The sequence below is a fragment of the Pagrus pagrus genome (assembly GCF_965226575.1).
Source record: "Pagrus pagrus genome assembly, chromosome: 7".
In the NCBI taxonomy this organism is placed as follows: Eukaryota; Metazoa; Chordata; class Actinopteri; order Spariformes; family Sparidae; genus Pagrus; species Pagrus pagrus.
Window position 1 is genome coordinate 61,004 of NC_140191.1, and position 21,587 is coordinate 82,590.

Genomic DNA, 21,587 nt, shown 5'->3' on the forward strand with positions numbered 1-21,587 from the left:
ATCTTCATCACTCAGAATCATCTTCATCACTCAGAATCATCTTCATCACTCAGAGTCATCTTCATCACACAGTCATCTTCATCACTCTCATCTTCATCACACAGTCATCTTCATCACTCAGTCATCTTCATCACTCAGAATCATCTTCATCATCTTCATCACTCAGTCATAAAGAGAAGCAGACTCACCGTCAGTCGATCTGAAGACAAACTGATCTTCTCCTGACGGGACGCTCACTTATATACACACCCATTATATGGTGTGTGTGTGTGTGTGTGTGTGTGTGTGCGTGCGTGCGTGCGTGCGTGTGTGTGTGTGTGTGTGTGTGTGCTGCCTCTCAGATAACAGCTGACTGTATTTGAATAAACTGATCAGCTGTCGTTTAGTTTATTATCTGTAATAATGGCTCTCGGCCATTTTGCATGAAGTCACTTCAGATATGAAACAAACTGTCAAACTGGATCTGAGTACTGGTGTCAGTTGGACCAGTTCTACTGGTGTCTGTGGGTCCAGTTCTGCTGGTGTCTGTGGGTCCAGTTCTGCTGGTGTTTGTGGGTCTAGTTCTGTTGTTCTCAGTAGGACTAGTTCTACTGGTGTCAGTGGGTCCAGTTCTGCTGGTGTTTGTGGGTCTAGTTCTGCTGGTGTCAGTGGGTCCAGTTCTACTGGTGTTGTCGTGGACAGATGAGGTTGTTACCAGCTGGCAGATAATAATAAACTCTTCGGCTGATCTGACTAAAACTAAATGACGACGTGTTCGACCGAATCGATCGACGATCTCAGTGAGCTTGTTTCTCTGAAACGTCCTGCAGACTGAAGACAGACTTTAATATCTTATCAATAAAACTCATCATGACATTAAAGATGTTTTCTGGATTCTTCGTGTCGCCTCAAGAAGAACCAGCTGCTGTAATTCATCCAATCATCTGCTTCTTTCCATCATTGTTGGTTTGTTCACGTCGTTCACATCTTGTTAGTTAATGAGCTTAATGTGAAGTCTGGAAACTAAAGGGTGAGCAACAGGTATAAACATCCTGCTGCACCTGAAGGCAACACTCACCAACAGGTATAAAACCTCCTGCTGCACCTGAAGGCAACACTCACCAACAGGTATAAAACATCCCGCTGCACCTGAAGGCAACACTCATAAACAGCTATAAAACATCCCGCTGCACCTGAAGGCAACACTCATCAACAGGTATAAAACATCCCACTGCACCTGAAGGCAACACTCATCAACAGGTATAAAACATCCCGCTGCACCTGAAGGCAACACTCATAAACAGCTATAAAACATCCCGCTGCACCTGAAGGCAACACTCATCAACAGGTATAAAACATCCCACTGCACCTGAAGGCAACACTCATCAACAGATATAAGACATCCCGCTGCACCTGAAGGCAACACTGATCCAGTCATGTCGTCTTCATTCAGACGATCATCAGACTTTCTACAGATGACATTTTGAAACCGTTTCTATTTAAATGTGGTCTGACTGCAGCTGCATTATCTGAAGGAATATAATAAAAACAAAGTCAGACTGTTCTGTCGGCTCTTTGTCTTCACTCATAACTAATGTAAATTATAACGTTCTCTGTCACACTTAGAGATGTGGATCTTTAATCAGCTCATGTTTTGGGCGTTTTCTGCTCTCTGACCTGTAAAATGTAAATGACAGTCCTCAAGTTACTGTGTTCATTTATAATCCTGTTTTAGACTCTGACACTGAATATCATTTATAATCCTGTTTTAGACTCTGACACTGAATATCATTTATAATCCTGTTTTATATTTATATTAATCAACACGTTGATCAACATGTCAGCAGTCACAAATTCTTCTGAATAAAGAAATGAAATAAATGAGACGAGTCTGAATGTAAACATGAAGCTTTTTTATGATTTCAGTCTTTAGAAATAAAAACAGCAATAATTTGTCCAGCTGATTAGATTCATAACAAGCACACAAACAACAACAACAACAACAAACATCATTTACAGTTTTCTGATCAAATCTTTATACAGACACTAAAAATACATGAAGAAAAGAAGCTGCTGCGTTTCTGACTCCAGATCAGTTTAAACAAACTGACTCTGGATCAGTTTAAACAAACTGACTCTGGATCAGTCTGTAAAGCTCTCAGCTGTCGTTAATAAAAAATGTCATTTTAAAAAAGATGAAAACTGGTTCAAGTCTGGTTTAAGTTCAGTTAAACTCATGAACGAGTCATTTTTGTCTGCGAAGAAAAATGTTCGAGAGATCGTAAAGATCACATGATACAACAAACATCTTTATTTTGTTTTCGTTCAGATTTTATGAAATGAAATTTAATTTAAAAGAGAGTAAAATAAACTAAAGTTAGTTCTGATGATGAAACACCTTCCTATCTTATTAAAAGTGGTCAATGAAAGACTTTCATGACGTGAAGTTTATTTGAAATCATTAGTTAGAAGTTTGTGACGACTGATGTCATTAATTTATACAGTAAAGCTGCTGTAAGTGTAATAAATGTTAAACATTGTGTGTTCCAGCAGTAATCACTGTTGCAGAGTGTTGGCCAGTAACACGTCCCCTTCTCCTCTTCATGCAGTGAAGGAGAAAAGAAATGTTCTGGTATCCCTGCCCACTTTATCCAATCAGGACAGAGGACTCCATTAAGAGGCGGTCCTGTCAGAGAGGCTCCTCATGTTCTGGTGTCGACGCCGGCAGTGGAGCAACAGGAAACGTTACCAGTTCTGGTGTTTCCAGTGATGGCTGACACTCCGAACAGGCCAAGAGAAGACAAACACTTGAAAATAGGAACGAGGCAAAGAGAGCTGAGGAGCCGTGAAGTGACGCAGAGAGGAGGGGACTGCTAACTGCAAAACTACAGTTAGCTAAACAACGCTAACAGCAGCTTTAACATGTGAATTATTTCTCCTCTTCAACGTGTTTGTTTAGATATCAGATTGTTTTTGTATCACGTGATCTTAATCTTAGTTTTGTCTTCACATCGATGACAAATATCACATATCTGTAGAGCTTCTACCTCAGCGGCTCTGATAATTAAATAACAAGTCCACACTGAGCAGCAGCAGCTGTCGTCCATCAGGCTGTCGATAAAGTTCTGCTCAGCAGATTGAAGTGTTTTGGTTCAAATAACATCACAAAGAGTCGACAAAAAAATACACAAACAAGCTGATTGGTTTAAACCAACCAATAACACGCTGTACGTTCAGCTTCTATACAAGTAGAGGAGAAACATGCTAACAGACAGCAGTGATGTCATGTTTCAGTCAGACAGCTTCCTGTTTCTTTAAAACATCACTGAGCTACATGCTAACACGCTAACATGCTAACAGACAGCAGTGATGTCCTGTTTCAGTCAGACAGCTTCCTGTTTCTTTAAAACATCACTGAGCTACATGCTAACACACTAACAGACAGCAGTGATGTCATGTTTCAGTCAGACAGCTTCCTGTTTCTTTAAAACACCACTGAGTTACATGCTAACATGCTAACAGACACTAGTGATGTCATGTTTCAGTCAGACAGATTCCTGTTTCTTTAAAACATCACTGAGCTACATGCTAACACGCTTACATGCTAACAGACAGCAGTGATGTCATGGTTCAGTCAGACAGCTTCCTGTTTCTTTAAAATACCACTGAGCTACTACTCGACACTGTATTGCCCCCGAACCCCGTAAAGTCTTCAGTTACTTTATTGTTTATTGTTGACACACACTAAACTTTCTGCTGAGTTATTGTTTACTTGTTTCGTGGCTGAAGTCATAATTTATTTTAAAGAAAGATTTCTGTAAACTTTGAAATGTGAGGATTTGTTTTTGGTTTCACACACGACAGAAACTTGAACTAACGTCTGAATAATCTCATGTTTCTAAAGTTAAACTAGTTTAAAGTTAAATACAGGTTTTAAACTGAACTGAACTGAACACACACACACACACACACACACACACACACATACACAGCAGGAAGTGACTGCAGCTGTTGATGTCTAAAGGCATTCTGGGTAATGTAGTGTGGTGAGAAATTCTACCCAGCCATATAAAAAGTCCTATATAACTATTTAAGCCCCGCCCCTTGAACACAAAGTCCGCCCCCACTCCAGCATATGGGGTGGGGCTCCAGCTAACGTGATGATGTAAACAGGTCACATGGTTATACTTCCTGTTTCTGACCTGACAACAATATTCAGAAAATGTTTCAGCTGACATCAAACAGGAAATGACATCGTCTCCAGCTCTCTGACAGTGACATCACAGTGACATCAGCAGGTGAGGGTGTGAGGTTAACTGGGTTCAGCTCCACACTCGCTCTCCTCTGGGATGTCCTGCAGGTCTGAGAGGTCAGAGGTCAGAGGTTACCATGGTGACAACATTACTGAACGTGACTGAAATGTATGATGTCATCACAGAAATAATAAATGGATCATTAGCAATATTTATTGATGAGGTGAACTGACCTCTGGGGCTGTCAGAGCGAGGAGAGATCCTCATCACCTCCTCCTCCTCATCCTCGTTTCCTTCCTGAACGCCATCTAATTGGTCAACTGGATCCTGACTGGCCAATGGGGCAAGGGGCCGGGACTCTAGTTCCCTGCTGCCACGCCTCCTGCTCACCTGTTGACAAACAACACAGAATACTTAATCACTCCCCCGGCGGTGAAACATGCAGGACAGACAGCAGGCAGGACAGCAAGAATCCTGTAGACATCCATGTGACCATGTTCCTTTATGTTAATGTATATTTAAAGGTTATATATGATATCATCAACATCAACACAGTCCTCACTACAAACACCATCTGAGTCATCAGTGACATCATCAACATCAACACAGTCCTCACTACAAACACCATCTGAGTCATCAGTGACATCATCAAGGCCCAGATCAAACAGTCCCGACACACTCCGACAGAATCACACTGACAGCTGTGGATGGTCTCTACATCAAGATGGAGGGTCTCTACATCAAGATGGAGGGTCTCTACGTCAAGATGGAAGGTCTCTACATTAAGATGGAAGGTCTCTACATTAAGATGGAAGGTCTCTACATTAAGATGGAAGGTCTCTACATCAAGATGGAAGGTCTCTACATCAAGATGGAGGGTAAGATGGAGGGTCTCCTTCATTAAGATGGAGGGTCTCTACATTAAGATGGAAGGTCTCTACATCAAGATGGAGGGTCTCTACATTAAGATGGAAGGTCTCTACATTAAGATGGAAGGTCTCTACATTAAGATGGAGGGTCTCCTTCATTAAGATGGAGGGTCTCTACATTAAGATGGAAGGTCTCTACATCAAGATGGAGGGTCTCTACATTAAGATGGAAGGTCTCTACATAAAGATGGAGGGTCTCTACATTAAGATGGAGGGTCTCTACATCAAGATGGAAGGTCTCTACATTAAGATGGAGGGTCTCCTTCATTAAGATGGAGGGTCTCTACATTAAGATGGAGGGTCTCTACATCAAGATGGAAGGTCTCTACATTAAGATGGAGGGTCTCTACATCAAGATGGAAGGTCTCTACATTAAGATGGAGGGTCTCCTTCATTAAGATGGAGGGTCTCTACATCAAGATGGAAGGTCTCTACATTAAGATGGAGGGTCTCCTTCATTAAGATGGAGGGTCTCTACATTAAGATGGAGGGTCTCTACATCAAGATGGAAGGTCTCTACATTAAGATGGAGGGTCTCTACATTAAGATGGAGGGTCTCCTTCATTTAGATGGAGGGTCTCTACATTAAGATGGAGGGTCTCCTTCATTAAGATGGAGGGTCTCTACATCAAGATGGAAGGTCTCTACATTAAGATGGAGGGTCTCCTTCATTAAGATGGAGGGTCTCTACATTAAGATGGAGGGTCTCTACATCAAGATGGAAGGTCTCTACATTAAGATGGAGGGTCTCTACATCAAGATGGAAGGTCTCTACATTAAGATGGAGGGTCTCCTTCATTAAGATGGAGGGTCTCTACATCAAGATGGAAGGTCTCTACATTAAGATGGAGGGTCTCCTTCATTAAGATGGAGGGTCTCTACATTAAGATGGAGGGTCTCTACATCAAGATGGAAGGTCTCTACATTAAGATGGAGGGTCTCTACATTAAGATGGAGGGTCTCCTTCATTTAGATGGAGGGTCTCTACATTAAGATGGAGGGTCTCCTTCATTAAGATGGAGGGTCTCTACATTAAGATGGAGGGTCTCTACATTAAGATGGAAGGTCTCTACATCAAGATGGAGGGTCTCTACATTAAGATGGAGGGTCTCTACATCAAGATGGAGGGTCTTGGTTTGGCATTGGGTCTCATCATGACATCACAGCAGGTACAGATGACTTCTTGAGTCTCACCTGGGCAGTACAGTCTGATGCTAACAGACGTATTCAGTTCACTGGATCTTTTACTTCCTGTTGCTCCTCACAGAGACACCTTAGCCTGGCTTATTTTATCCTGGTTTACTTTATCCTGGTTTAGTTCATCCCAGTTTTTTTATCCTGGTTAACTTTATCCTGGTTTACTTTATCCTGGTTTAGTTCATCCCAGTTTTTTTTACCCTGGTTTAGTTTATCCCGGATTACTCGGCACACTTCGGTATCACACCTGACCCACCTTTTCTTCCCTGATGACATCAGTGATCTCTCCATTACTGGTCTTCCTGCTGCCTGGCTCCACCCCTTCTCTGGTTGGCTCCTCCCCCCTCAGACGCAGCCGCGTCACTTCCTCCTGGAGCAGCTCTACCTGTCGTCGCAGCAGCACTGCCTCCCCGCCAGCATCCAGCCCCGTGTCCCGTGACATCGACCGACTGAGGCGGGGCAAGGGGGTGGAGCCAGGGGAAGGTGATGGGGTGGGACATGTTCTGAGTAACAGCTCCAGGATCGAGTCCTGACGAATCACAGCAGCCTGGGGGCGGAGTCAAAGAGTAAGAAGGCAGACGTGTCACTTTATTTACTAACTCAAATATCATTTATATGATAAGTCTGTAAAAAACGTCCTGTTGTCGTACCTGCAGGGCGTGAAGCTGAGTGCTCAGATTGACCAATCGCTGACGGACTTCCTGTGGAGACGACAGGTGTCAGCTGGTACTCACGGCTCATTTCAGTTCCAAATTAAATTTCAGTTTTTTATGTCTGCTTCAGCAACATATCTGCACCACAACATCAATGCACCACATGCTGCTCCACAATAACAAAAAGGGTTGATTGATTTAACTTCTGATGAAACTGAAAATCACTGTTGGTTTTCTAAATACTGTTTTACTGTTATTCCACCCACTGAAACAAAAATGCATCCAAACATTCATTTACAAACGCTCACACAACTGGTGCAGAATAAAACAAGTCTCAGTTATCTGATCATTTGTTCAATACTTAAAATAACCAGCTAATGAAATCATTTCTGCCCTGAAGGTGAACAAGTACTACACATTTCACACGTCACACTGCCCCCTGGTGGAGACCCCAATCCACTACAAAGCAGTCAGACTGACCAGCTGCTATAAGAAACCCAAAAACAATCGGTATTGGCCGTGTATCAGCTGATCGCCAACAGTATCGACAGCAAAAGCACGAGACCGGGCATCTCGACTGAAAATCACTTCCTGTTTTTATCATTTTTGCTTTCCCTCTGCATAGATGGAGAGCTCACAGCCAATCAAGTCTTGCATAAAGCGCTGCTTTATTAGGTCAGCTGAGCCAATCAGCAGTAGCCAGGCCAAAATCCTTTTGAAAGCTTTGAAGATGCTTTCTGGTTCATTAACAACCCATTTTTAAAGTTAACATTCCCTCATGATGATCTTCACGGCATCAGGTTTTATCTCTGGGTCACACGACAATCATAAAGGATAAAAGGTAAAGAGATATTAAAATATGGATATATAGAGATGTAACAATAATATAAATATAGAGAAGTAAAGAGAATATAGATCCAGGAGCTGATCTGTGGATAGAAAACCGGAAGTGATTGTTACCTCATTGAGACTTCGTTCCTGCAGCTGGTTACCGTTTCTGTCCTGAGAGACAAAATGGACCAAAGTGTTCAGCCACATCTTTTCTTCAACAACATTAAACATAACTTCTCTTTAAACTGACGTGACTACATTTTGAGTATACAATCAGACAGAGTAAGAGCAAAATATATAGAAAAGAGGTGTTGTTTATTTTATTGTAAGTGTTTCCTGTGATTTACAAACCTGCAGTCGTAAGTCTGAAACATTATCATTATTATTACATGAATTAACATAACAGAAATCTGTGTCCGTTCTCCAAAATTACTCAGTCAGTTTACAGACAACATCCATCAGACACGGAGGGTAAAAAAAAAAATCAGTCTTTTAATTTTCTCTGGTTTTTAAACTGGGTGGTGTTTCAGGAGCGGCCACGCTGACAGACACAAGACGTCCTCACACACTGAAACTGCTTCAACTGTTTAAAACAGGCTTTAGTTTCTGTTCTCCACACAATCTGTTACAGTCAAATTAAATCTGACTGATCACTGATCACTTATCATTGATCAATGATCAGTGATCAGTGGTAAAGGTGAGGAGGTGATTTACCTTTGACGAGCTGCTGTTGATCTCTAAAGAACCGTTCAGAGAACCAGATTCACCATCTGACAGAGACAGACAGGAAATGTTTCATCAGTCGGAGAGCAGAGGGCAGTGTCATCATCATCATCATCATCATCATCATCATCATCATCATCATCGATGAATTGATGAGGATGAAATAATCAGCAGATGAATTGATGATCACAGGTGTTGGGATAAATGGTAGGACAGGTGTGGTTATTAGAATAATAAAATTAACCCTAACCCATTATTATTGATAGTAATTATTAAAATTAAATCAATAAAACGTATATCAATTAATAATCAAATCATTCGAATGGGGCACCACCCTGGAATCAGGTACCAATAACCAGACAAAAGAAGAGTTCACTTTAACTGTAAATATTCGTAAAATATTTAGAATTAAAAGAACAGTGAGGGCAATGAGTCTGAGCTCTGACCATCACAACCAGTAATTACCACAAAACATGTGCACAGAACAATCACAGAAACTGCTGAATAAAACTTCAATCAACAAAAATCCATCATTCAACTACAGCAGCTAAACTGAAACTCAAACACTAAGACAAACCCAAGCAACAAATAATAAACAAGCATGCGGTTTGGTGCGGTTCGGTGCATTTAAGCTTTGGTCTACATGCAGGCCGCTCTATTGTCCGAACTGTGTGGTGAGGGTCCCAACACATGAAACATGAACCAACCAAATGAATCAAACATGAACAGCAGACTACAGACAGACACTCAGGTGTGAACAGGTGACTTACTGTTGAGCTCCTGGTTGCTGTTGGTTACGGAGGATTTCTGGACGTTGGATTTGAGCAGCAGCTCGCTCAGTTTGTCGACTGGAACAGAAAAACAGAAACTCAGTTTGATTCTGACGACTCGTCTTTAATGAAACCTGGAGAGAAAAACTCACCTTCAGCAATGGAGGCGCTGAGGAGCGGCTCTGCCTGAGGAGCGTGAGGAGTGTCGGCTCTGAACAGGTTCCTGCTGCACGATGAGGTCCTGAAGGAGGAGGTGCTGAGCTCTTCTCCTCCTCCTCCTCCTCCTCCTCCTCTTCCTGTCGCCTCCACCAGGTCAGAAAACAGAGTGACTCGCTCCTGCAGGAGCTCCAGCACCTCCCTGTCCTTCTGCTGGATGTCAGCTGTGGAGGAGGAGAGGCAGGAGGTGGGGAAGAGGAGCAACAATGAGTTATGACAAGTTAAGAATGAGGAACAGGTGAAGAAAGAGGAGGTGAAGGAGGAGGTGAAAGGGAACAAGAAGGAGGAGGTGATAGAGGAGGTGATAGAGGAGGAGAAGGAGGAGGAGGGGAAGGAGGAGGTGATAGAGGAGGGGAAGGAGGAGGAGGAGAAGAAGGAGGGGAAGGAGGAGGTGATAGATGAGGTGAAGGAGGAGAAGAAGGAGGGGATAGAGGAGGTGATAGAGGAGGAGAAGAAGGGGGGGAAGGAGGAAGTGATAGAGGAGGTGAAGGAGGAGAAGAAGGAGGGGATAGAGGAGGTGATAGAGGAGGAGAAGAAGGGGGGGAAGGAGGAGGTGATGGAGGAGGTGAAGATGGTGGAGGAGACAGAGGAGGAGAAAGAGGTGTTGTACCTCTGAGTCTGCGCAGTAAAGCTTTATCTTCAGTCTCGATGAGAGGAAACTCATCTCTGGACGGACAACTGCAAAAAATACACACTGTGAAATACTGAACTACAAACTGAACTACATACTGAACTACAAACTGAACTACATACTGTACTACATACTGAACTACAAACTGAACTACATACTGTACTACATACTGAACTACATACTGAACTACAAACTGAACTACATACTGAACTACAAACTGAACTACATACTGAACTACATACTGAACTACAAACTGAACTACATACTGTACTACAAACTGAACTACATACTGTACTACATACTGTACTACATACTGTACTACATACTGTACTACAAACTGAACTACATACGAACTACAGCCTCTCTTCTTGCTTCCTTATTCTCTTCACCATCTTGTGGGTCGTTGACCCAACTGGCCTTCATGTTGGTTGCTAAGGCCATAGATATAAAGGCTGATGTCTGACGGCGGAGTCTAGAACGTCCTCACAGGTCGGCCATCTTGGTACAGGTTAGCTTTCTGGCTGTATCTGCTGAACCTGAGGTAAAGTCAGTGATCTGCACAAACGCTAATACTCTTATCTCGCTGAAACCCTGACGGATTTACAAACAGTTTGGTTTCTTACACACGTCATTAACGGGGTTATAATTCTGGATGCTTGAACATGTGAAATCACATCTTTTCTCTTCAAAGAAATCATCACAGTTTTAGTTTGAAGGACTTTTAGCTCGTCTTCTGGGTTTATAATGGGTGTGTATCGCGTGAGCTAGAGTGCGTGACATCATCGCTAGAGTGGAGAGCAGCTGCAAAAACTTTAGAAGAAATTCTCTTCAGCTTGATTTGGGTCCCACATCTTTTACTTCACATAGACAATATATACATAGAAATGTAGGAAATCTTGTTGGCTTTCAGATGATCATCTTATTTCAGATGTAGAACTTATACTTTTGGCTGTAGAAGCCCTCGAGCGACAAGCACTCCAGCAACTCCCCCATAAGCTGCAGTGTTAACTTTGAGCCTAAATCTCTGGAGTGGACCAGACGGTACCTGTTTTGTCTCTCGCTCTTGTGCCCTCATTTTTCACTCAACAGAAATAAAAAACACATCACAGAGTTCAGCAATATTTTGCCGATAACCACTACATTTTTTTCAAAACTTGCAGGTGTTTGGGAGGCGTTTTCCCATTCATCCTTATGGGGAATTTTTCAAATTTCATCCTGCTACTGCTTCAGCATATGTTCAGCTATAGAAACCGTTAAACTATCAACATGTTCAGCTCTTTAAGCTCTTTCAGCCTTGAACTGTTCAGCTTTTTAGCTTTTCAACTTTTTCAAATATTAAGCTTTTTCAAAAATGATAATAATATGGAAGCAAATGTGAAAGTCCTCAAATCCTCTTCAAAACTCATCCACTTTCAACCTCTTCTTGTGTAAAAATATTTTCATTCAAAATTGGAAATAAGGACTTGTATAGTTATTCGTCTCAAGGCCTCAATTATTCGTAAGTATGCAGTGTCATAAATACATCTTTGACGTTTATAACAAACCAAACTGTTTGAAAATCAGTTGAAAATTGAGCAAGTTACGGTTATTTAAAAAGTATGTTTCATTACCAACACAATGTTATGGGTGAGCGAGCTTCCTGTACCAAGATGGCTGCCATGTGTGGACGTTCGACTCCGTTGGCCAGCAACGCGGACGAGACATCTAGCCTTTATATATATAGATCTATGGCTAAGGCTAGGTGAGCCCAGGTGAGCCCAGGTGTGAATGGTTGTTAAGCTGTCTGGGGAGAGAACTCAGTACAACATTGTAGGTGGGTGATCAGTAAAGTCTTAGTCCTCCTCCTCTGTTCAAAGACGGTCGTCACAGTTTGACATAGATGGATTCTTTTACTCCTCTTTCAAACCATCCGTCTTCTCTGGACAAGATGTTTACATTGCTGTCATCAAATGAATGATTTGTCTCCTTCAGATGTAAGTGGACAGCAGAGTCTTGACCTGAGGAGTTGGTCCTCCTGTGTTGTGCCATTCCTTTATGGAGAGGTTGTTTTGTCTCCCCAGTGGTCTACCAGTCTGCAGTCCTGTTAGCGTCCCCTACAGGCTGCAGTTTATTACAATCTGAACAAACAACATCCTGATGATTAATGCGTGTTCAGTCTAATCTTCAGTGGACAAAACATGTGAAGTTTGTACTGTAGAGGAAAGATCATTCCTTATTAAGACCTGAAGGTTTCACCCCCTTGAGACCAGAGAGGAAGGAGATCAGAACACAGAAACCTGAAACATGATCACACTATGTGTTGAACAGACTGAATGACTGTCATCAACACAGTACCATCCATACAGAGTACTACAGAGAACTATAGAGTAGTACCATGCAGTACTGCAGTACTGACCTGAGGGCAGTCTGCTGGATCCGGCTCATCCAGGTCCTGCGGTCGTCTTTGGACGAAGCGTACAGCTCGTACATCTCCGGAGGGGTGGAGGCACTGATCAGGTACATCCCTCGCTCCTGATTGGCTATGTCTCTGACGATGAGGTTGTTCAGAGAGACCACTGGAGACTTGTCCTGAGACAGAGAGACAGGTGGAGAGACATGTAAATGGACAGGTAGACAGATAGGACAACACAGGACAACACAACACAGAGACCTGGAGGAGCAGCCTGAACCTGACTGCTGTCTTCTGATTGGTCTGTACCAGTTGGGGCTGTGACTGTAACAAGCCCCATGTTTGGTACATTAGATGGTTCCTGAGTGTACCTGACACCTGAGGCTACAGATCAACGATCAACATGTTTATCAATCTATATTGTTTCAGCAGGGGGAAGAACTGATGATCTGGTCTGAGGATTGTCAGGTGAAACACTTTGAGGACCTCCTGAACCCGCTGATATCCTCTGGAGACTCAGCAGAGCTGGAAGACTGGGTGAAGACTTGTTCACCCTCGTGCAGTTGACACTGAGGTATGAAACGCTCTACAGTGGCATCAGGTGAGGATGAGGCTCATTCTGGGATGCTAAAACCTTCAGACAATTTTTGACCATCATGGACCGTAACTCTCGACAACTGTGTTATTTCTCAAAGTTCAACTGTCAAGAACCTTGGTGTTACTTTTGATTCTACCTTCTCTTTCGATCAGCACATCAAAGAAATTACCAAGATCGCTTTTTACCACCTGCTTCATAGCTAAAATTAGGTCGTTCCTGTCCACGGCTGACGAAGACATCCTGATTCATGCCTTTGTTTTGTCTAGGCTGGATAACTGCAATGCCTTATTTTCGGGTCTTCCGCGTGGGAGCACTAAAAGTCTTCAGATGGTTCAGAATGCTGCAGCTAGAGTCTGAACGTGTCCAAGAAAATTTGAGCATATTACACCAGTCCTAGCCTCACTGCACTGGCTCCCAATACATATAAGATCAGACTTTAAGGTGCTGCTGATGACAAACAAAACTGTACATGGCCTTGCCCTGTCATACATGTCCAGTTCTCATTATACCAGATATACCAACTCGGCCATTACGCTCCTGATGGTTCCCAGGATGAAGAAGAAGTCCGCTGGCTGCAGGGCTTTCTCCTATCGGGCCCCCTTCCTCTGGAATAACCTCCCAGCTGACATCAGACAACCTGGCTCTACTGACGCCTTTAAATCTAAACTCACAAATCACTTCTTTGACTTAGCCTTTAATTAGTCCTTGACTTCGATTGCTAGCTTCTTCAGTGGGTCGGTCTCAGTCTCAATGTGTAACCTGCAGTATGAGACTCCACATTGTCCTGCCGACGAGAAACAATCTGTTTATTCAGATGAACATTGCACTTCTATAACTTTTGTTTGTTTTCTGTCCCCACAAGCTCCAAGCTGTGTCGCTCTCTCACTCTCTACAACTTCCTCCTCCTCCTCCTCTTTTTTCATTCAGGCTCTCTTCTGATGGACCTTGGGCCCCTGGGACCATCTACCTCTCCTGGCTCCTGCTGCCTCACACACTGTCGGATCTGAATTGTCACACCCGGGCTCCGTTGGATCCTTGCTCTCCTCTGTTTCACTATCTCCTTTTATCTGAATTTCTGTAAAATTTGATTCCTCCTCACTCTGATCTCTCTATCGATTACTAATTATCCTGTCTGACCTTCCCTCTTCCAGGTCACCACGGTGGACAGGAGGTCGTGTGGCTCGGGCACCACTTGGCGATGCCTCGTCCTGCTCGGTCGTCTCCTGGATCCACATACTTTACATATTATAATTTGTATCAAACATTCTGTTAATGCAACTTGTTAACTGTGATTTGTTGTTCTTTCTGTACATTCGACATCTATTGCATGACTGTCCGTCCTGGGAGAAGATCCTCCTCTGTGGCTCTTACTGAGGTTTCTTCCATCTTCTTCTTCCACCCTCTTTTCATCTTCTAACCCTAACCCTTTTTTTTTTCGACAACATGGCAAGTTTTTCCTCACTCGAATCGAGGGTCTAAACAGGGGATGTCGTTCACTGTACAGATTGTAAAGCCCATTGATAAATAAAATGAAATAAAATTGATTTGATGGTTGACTGGTTGAGGCACGGGACAGTATCTGTGGACCGACAGACCAGAGTGGTGGTTCAAAAGAGGACCAGAGGGTGAGCTCCAACTGTCAGGATATCACACTGCTCAAGTTGCTGAGAAAGTGTCGGTCAGGCTGCTGAAAGGAGACAATGGCAGATTGTGGGCCAGTGTAGATTCTGTTCTGGTCCTGGGTCAGTGAATCAACTGTTTAAGCTAGGGGAACGAGGGCCACCACGATAACTCCTTCAGTCTTTGCCAAACCCGAGCGAGAACACAGGATGAGGGAAATGTTTGAATCTCAGCTATTGGTGATGACGTAGTTCTTCTGGGTTCACTCAGACTGTGGTGGTCTCAGAATGAGCAGATCCTAAAGGTGAAGCTCTGGATCCACTAGTGTATCTCTGTTCCAGTCCTCAGCTCTGGTCCTGGTCTCTGTTTCAGTCTTCAGCTCTGGTCCTGGTCTCTGTTTCAGTCTAGTCTCCTGGTCAAGTGAAACACGTTTTCTCTGCAGTTTGTCTGGACTCAGCATCAGAGACAGGGAGAAGAGCTCAGAGAAGAACCACTGCTCCGTTATGTTGAAAGCTGGATCAGTATCTGACATGGACCTCCTGGTTGCTGGACAATGAGGGGATTCCATATATTTCATATATTCCACCTTGAGATCCCCAATAAGGAGCTGGGAGGAGATAGCTGTTTGGGCTATGATTTTAATTCAGCTGACACTGAGACCTGGACCTGAATTAGTGGTCAGAAAGGGTGGAAAACAAACAGATGGATGGAGAGAACAGGAGGAGAAGCATGAGGAGAAGCATGAGGAGGTGCAGGTGTGACCAGGTATGACTCACCAGTGATGCAAAAGTGAACTTCTGATCTTTCTCCTGAAGAAAAACCAAGATGTCTGACATCAGCAGGACCTGCACATCTGGAGAAAAACATACAGTGGCCGGTGTGAGGTGTAAGCTCCGCCCACATAGCTATTGCTACCTCACAGCGGGTAAACAGGTGGTACGGTATCAACCTTCTCTACCTTTCATCCTGGAGCCCTGGACCTTCCAGAGGAGTGTCCCCTCATGGAGGAGCCTCCTCCTCAGCAGCTCCCCTCCTCTGAACACTCCTCCTCCCTGGAGCTCCGCCTGGGCCCGCGGGTCCAGACGGGCCTGAATCTCCTGCAGCCTCCTAGTTCGGTCCAGTTCCAGCACCTCCTTGTCCACAGAACTGATGAGTTCCTTCAGGAGGAGCAGTGCCCGACTCAATGACTGCGCCTCCTCTGCACTGCCTGCAGAAGGTCACAGAAACAAGTTCAAATCAGAGAAGTGTCAGAAATCAGAGGTCACTGAAGGTCAGAGATTACTGAAGGTCAGAGATTACTAAAGGTCAGAGGTCACTGAAGGTCAGAGGTTACTAAAGGTCAGAGAGTAGTACTGAGGGTCAGAGGTCACTAAAGGTCAGAGGTCACTGAGGGTCAGAGATTACTGAAGGTCAGAGGTCACTGAGGGTCAGAGATTACCTTTGGTGTTGTCGAGGATCCGCTGGATGAGGACGGGGTACTTTGTGATTCTCTGTGTCACCAGCAGGATGCACTCCTGAACGCCATGACGACGCAGCAGAGGACCACGACAGACACGCTGAGAGTCATGGGAGGGGAAACAAGAGCGTGAACATCAAGATAGAAATACCAGATCTAAACCAGATCTATGCCAGACCTCAACCAGAGCTCAACAAGATCTATTCAAGAGCTAAACCAGATCTAAACCAGAGCTCAACCAGAGCCCAACCAGATCTATACCAGAGCTAAACCAGATCTAAACCAGATCTATACCAGATCTATACCAGAGCTAAACCAGAGCTAAACCAGATCTATACCAGACCTCAACCAGATCTATACCAGATCTAAACCAGAGCTAAACCAGATCTATACCAGATATTAGGGCCCGACCGATTTATCGGCGAGCCGATTAAATCAACCAATTATAGCCCGTTTGAGACTAATCGGTAATCGGCCAAAACTTGCCGATTGTCGCCGATATTTTCACATATTAGCCGTCCCAGTAACGGTAGAATAAACATAACAGTGCACATCACGTAATCGACTAGCTACTTCTCTCACTGAGGCAGCTGCATGTCTCCAGATAAGACCGGAGCAAAATGAGTAACGTGAGTTAAGACGGGGAGGCACCGACCGGCGGAGGGAGGGGGGTCGGGGGGGAGGGGCGAGTAGTTGAAAACACTTTTCTGGTCCGAGTTTGATTCATGATAAATCCGTGGTATATTACTGAGATGATCAGTCGGTCTTACTGTCGGCATGAAGAGCAGTAGCTAATGGTGCCTTGTTGTAGGCCTAATGTTGGATGGTTGTCATGTTAATATGCTGCTTGACTCAGCAATAAAAAGGGTTTGAAATGATTTTTCTGCCTTTAGTTCTTTGTAGAAGTGTCTGAAAGGCTCAAAAGCAGCCATTTGTTAAAAAAGTAAATATGTAGATATATTACTTAAATTAATACAATTCTAAAACTTTATATATAAAAAAAAATCGGCCGATTAATCGGTTATCGGATTTTTTTGCCCCTAATAATCGGTATCGGCATCGGCCCCAAAAAATCCATATCGGTCGGGCCCTACCAGATATAAAATAGATCTAAACCAGACCTAAACCAGATCTATACCAGAGCTAAACCAGATCTATACCAGAGCTCAACCAGATCTATACCAGAGCTAAACCAGATCTAAACCAGACCTCAACCAGATCTATACCAGATCTAAACCAGAGCTCAACAAGATCTACACCAGATCCAAACCAGAGCTCAACCAGATCTAAACTAGATCTATACCAGATCTCAACCAGATCTATACCAGAGCTCACCCAGAGCTAAGCTAGATCTATACCAGATTGAAACCAGAGCTCAACTAGATCTATACCAGCTCTAAACCAGATCTACACCAGATCTAAACCAGAGCTAAACCAGATCTATACCAGGGCTCAACCAGATCTAAATCATAACTATAACAGAGCTAAACCAGATCTATACCAGAGCTAAACTCAATCTAAACTGGATCTAAACCAGATCTATACCAGCGCTAAACCAGATCTATACCAGAGCGAAACTGGATCTAAACTGGATCTAAACCAGATCTATAGCAGAGCTAAACCAGATCTATACGACAGCTAAACCAGATCTAAACCGGATCTAAACCGGATCTATACCCCAGCTAAACTAGATCTAAACCACAGCTAAACCAGATCTATACCACAGCTAAACTAGATCTATACCAGAGCTAAACCGGATCTAAACAGGATCTAAACCAAATCTATGGCAGAGCTAAACCAGATATATATACCAGAGCTAAACTAGATCTAAACCAGAGCTAGAATGTCACATTAAATGTGATATAAACACTCTTTCCACCTGCCTAAACCAGGTCTAGTCTAGTCCAAGCAGATCCAAAGAGTCTAGTGAAGTCAACCAAATCAAACCAGATCAGAGGTCTAACCACACAGAGACCTGGTCAGGTCTCAGGCTGTCTAAACTGGCTCTAATCAGATCCACATCTTGGTAATGAAGTTAAGAAAGTTTAAGTCCTGGAGTCCTGCTCCAGGACCTGCTCCAGGCCCTGGTCTAGTTCCAGGTACCTGCCCTGGTCCTGGTCCTCACCTTGACGAACTGCTGCAGTCTTCGGTCTCGAGTTAAAACTTCTTTGTAGAGTTTCACAGCTTTCGGGTGTCGACTGCAGAACTCAGAGTAAAGTTTCTTCATGTCGTCTGCAGACTGACCTGAAAACTACACACACACACACACACACACACACACACACACACACACACACACACTAGATTTTAGTTGTTGTTGTTGTTGTTGTTGTTGTTGTTGTTGTTGTGGAGCAACCCTCAGCTGAAAGTCACAACATCGATCACCTCATTAGGATTAAATGTTCTGTGGGAAAATGTTGGGTCCTGACCGTCAAACTGCTCAGGATTGACCCGAGATGTGACAAAGTTCGACTTGGCTTTGACTCAATGAGGCATGGACGCAGGACTTCTGGGATTGTCCAATAGTGTCGGGCACCATGGCATTGGGGGCAGATCTTGCAGTCCTGTGGTTTACGAGGAGGGGCCTCGATGGATCAGAGTTGTTCCTGCCGGCTCGGGTGTTGTCGGATGACAGCTAGAGAAGCTACACTTGTTTGGCCTCTGCCGGCTACGGAGGGCTGGCTAACTACAGCCGTTGTTTCCAGTAAAATGAACCTGAGCTCCAACACAGAAATAAACTGCTCACATGTGCCAGTATCACTAAAGGAGGCAGAGGAGGAGCTAAACGGCTGACACACCAAGCAGTGGCTAAAAAAGAGAAGGCTAATGTGACTGAGCAGAACAAGCTTAAGTTTAAATGTAAAGCAGGAAATTAGACGCTAGACCAATGAATAAAACAAAGGCAGAGAAAAAAACACCACTGGAGAGAAGACAGAACGCTTCCTTCAGCTCGTCCAGCACACCGACGGGTTCAACAAGTGAAAACTGAACATCCAGAGAGAAGAATTCTTCACTGTGTTGTGATGTTTGATTTAAAAGATAAACAGAGTCCTTTCTCTCAGTGATGTGACTGTAAGATGAGTCCAAATGATCCTGAGCATTAATAACCTCAGTGATCACCCGGTCTGCCGTACCTGTCTGAGCAGCAGGTCTCCAATCCTGCGGACAGTGAAGTTGGTGGAGCTGCCCTCCATCAGACCCTCCCTCCTCCTGTTGAGCAGCTCCGACAGGAAGCCCGAGTGCCACTCCAGCAGCTGGTCCAGACAGGGGAAGATGGTGTGAACCACGCCCGCCTCCAGCATCACCTCCTCCTGCATCCCCCGTCGGTACACCCCCTCCATGATCCGCAACGTCCGCACATGGTGAAACTCTGTCTGAATCAACTCTGAGAGACAGACAGGGAGAGATGGGTAGACAGAGAGACAGGCAACAAGACTTCTTTAATCCAAGCTTAACATTCATGATGAGCTGCAGAGCTCCTCGATGATGAGTGATGATGAGTCCACCTTAACAATCATATTAACAGGCAGAGCCGCTGAAGAGATAAATACATTTTCTCAGTAAAGTTGAAAAAAACTTACATTTACATTTACATTTAGGGCATTTAGCAGACGCTTTTGTCCAAAGCGACTTACAATAAGTACATTTGTCACAAGAAAGAAACCACAACATATCTCTGTTGATAAAGTAGAAAAGATAGAAACAATATTCAAGCCCTCAACAGAGCAAAGTAGCTGCTATTTATCGAGGATACCTTCCATAAGTGCTATGATGTAAGTGCTGAAGGTAGGAACATATAAGTGCATATTAGTACTTTTTTTTTTTTTTTGTGGGTGGAGGGGGTTGGGAGGTTAGTGCTATGCAGGGTCGAGGTGAAGTCTGATCAAGTGAGTCTTGAGTCTTTTGCGAAAGATGGCGAGCGATTCTGCTGTCCTGACGTTGGTCGGAAGTTCGTTCCACCACTGAGGTGCCAGAACAGAGAAGAGTTGGGATTTCACTGTGCGGTCTTTGTTTGCTCTCAGCGATGGCGGTACCAGCCGGCCGGCTGATGAAGTAGAGCGAAGTGCTCGCGCTGGGGCGTGTGGTCTGACCAATGTTTGGAGGTGGACGGGTGCAGTTCGGTTAATGGCCTTGAAGGCCAGCACCATGGTCTTGAATCTGATGCGGGCCGCAACAGGAAGCCAGTGGAGGTCACAGAGGAGGGGGGTCACATGGGAGAGTTTGGGTAGATTGAAAACGAGGCGCGCTGCAGCGTTCTGGATACGTTGCATCGGTTTAGTCGCAGAGGCTGGGAGTCCAGCCAATAGCGAGTTGCAGTAGTCCAGGCCGGAGATGACCAGCGATTGGACCAGGAGTTGCATTGCTTCCTTTGTGAGGAAGGGCCGGATCCTGCGGATGTTGTAGAGGGCAAATCTGCAGGATCGGGCCACGCGGTGATGTAGGGGGTGCAGGAAAGTCCGTCGTAGAGGATTACACCCAGATTGTTTGCAGTCGATGAATGCGATACTGTGACGTCAGTGACCGACAGGTCCATGTGAGGGCAGTCTTTTTCCGGGATCAAATCAAATCAAATCAAATTTTATTTGTATAGCCCAAATTCACAAATCACAGTTTGCCTCAGAGGGCTTTACAATCTGTACAGAGACGACACCCTCTGTCCTTCGACCCTCGATTCGAGTGAGGAAAAACTTGAAGAGGAGAGGAAGAGGAGTTCAGTTTTACTGAGGTTGAGCTTGAGATGATGGGCAGTTGTCCAAGCGGAGATGTCTGCCAGACATTCTGAGATGTGCGTGGGTGTTGGAGGTAGAGCCCGACCGATATATCGGCTGGCCGATATTATCGGCCGATATTATCGGCCGATATTAGGCATTTTCCAAACTATCGGTATCGGCATTTATAATGGCCGATAAATGAATATTTAAAAAATAAAATAAAAACGGACGAAACCCCCTCCAACCATGTTGTGAGTGTTGGCGTTGCATATTTAGTCCACCAGAGGACACTCTACAACGTCCCTGTTGGCAACACTCGTGTTTAGAACGCCACAAACCCGACAACCAGCTGGTCCAGCCAGAGTCGGGCAGAGCAAACCAGTTACCCACGACTAAGATCATTGTTGAAGTGTGTTCATTGTAGGTTGGCAATTGTCACGAGAAATACATTGCTTAATTAACAATTAAAAGAACATCCCCATCAGTTCTCTTAACTCAAATAAGCATGACAAAATTTGTGACTACCATGTCCAGTTATCAGCCGATATATCGGAATATCGGATTTTAAAATCACTGAATATTTGTATCGGTATCGGCCTTAAAAATCCTTTATCGGTCGGGCTCTAGTTG

At 44.2% G+C, this 21,587-nt stretch overlaps 1 protein-coding gene across 1 annotated transcript in view; it reads right to left on the reverse strand.

Annotated features, from left to right (window-relative positions):
• Nucleotides 1–1,877: 1,877 nt before the first annotated feature.
• Nucleotides 1,878–21,587, reverse strand: part of arhgef2b (rho/rac guanine nucleotide exchange factor (GEF) 2b) — a 29,919-nt gene continuing 10,209 nt past the window's right edge. The window contains exons 8-22 of the mRNA XM_084358235.1: nucleotides 19,380–19,630; nucleotides 18,371–18,496; nucleotides 16,228–16,345; nucleotides 15,748–15,996; nucleotides 15,566–15,642; nucleotides 12,578–12,750; nucleotides 10,162–10,229; nucleotides 9,488–9,715; nucleotides 9,336–9,413; nucleotides 8,557–8,612; nucleotides 7,972–8,013; nucleotides 7,009–7,059; nucleotides 6,615–6,905; nucleotides 4,466–4,622; nucleotides 1,878–4,341 (exon numbers count right to left, since the gene is read on the reverse strand). Of these exons, the coding sequence (XP_084214361.1) occupies nucleotides 4,292–4,341; nucleotides 4,466–4,622; nucleotides 6,615–6,905; nucleotides 7,009–7,059; nucleotides 7,972–8,013; nucleotides 8,557–8,612; nucleotides 9,336–9,413; nucleotides 9,488–9,715; nucleotides 10,162–10,229; nucleotides 12,578–12,750; nucleotides 15,566–15,642; nucleotides 15,748–15,996; nucleotides 16,228–16,345; nucleotides 18,371–18,496; nucleotides 19,380–19,630 (2,015 nt within the window). The 3' untranslated portion in view covers nucleotides 1,878–4,291. The remainder of the gene's footprint in view (nucleotides 4,342–4,465; nucleotides 4,623–6,614; nucleotides 6,906–7,008; nucleotides 7,060–7,971; nucleotides 8,014–8,556; nucleotides 8,613–9,335; nucleotides 9,414–9,487; nucleotides 9,716–10,161; nucleotides 10,230–12,577; nucleotides 12,751–15,565; nucleotides 15,643–15,747; nucleotides 15,997–16,227; nucleotides 16,346–18,370; nucleotides 18,497–19,379; nucleotides 19,631–21,587) is intronic.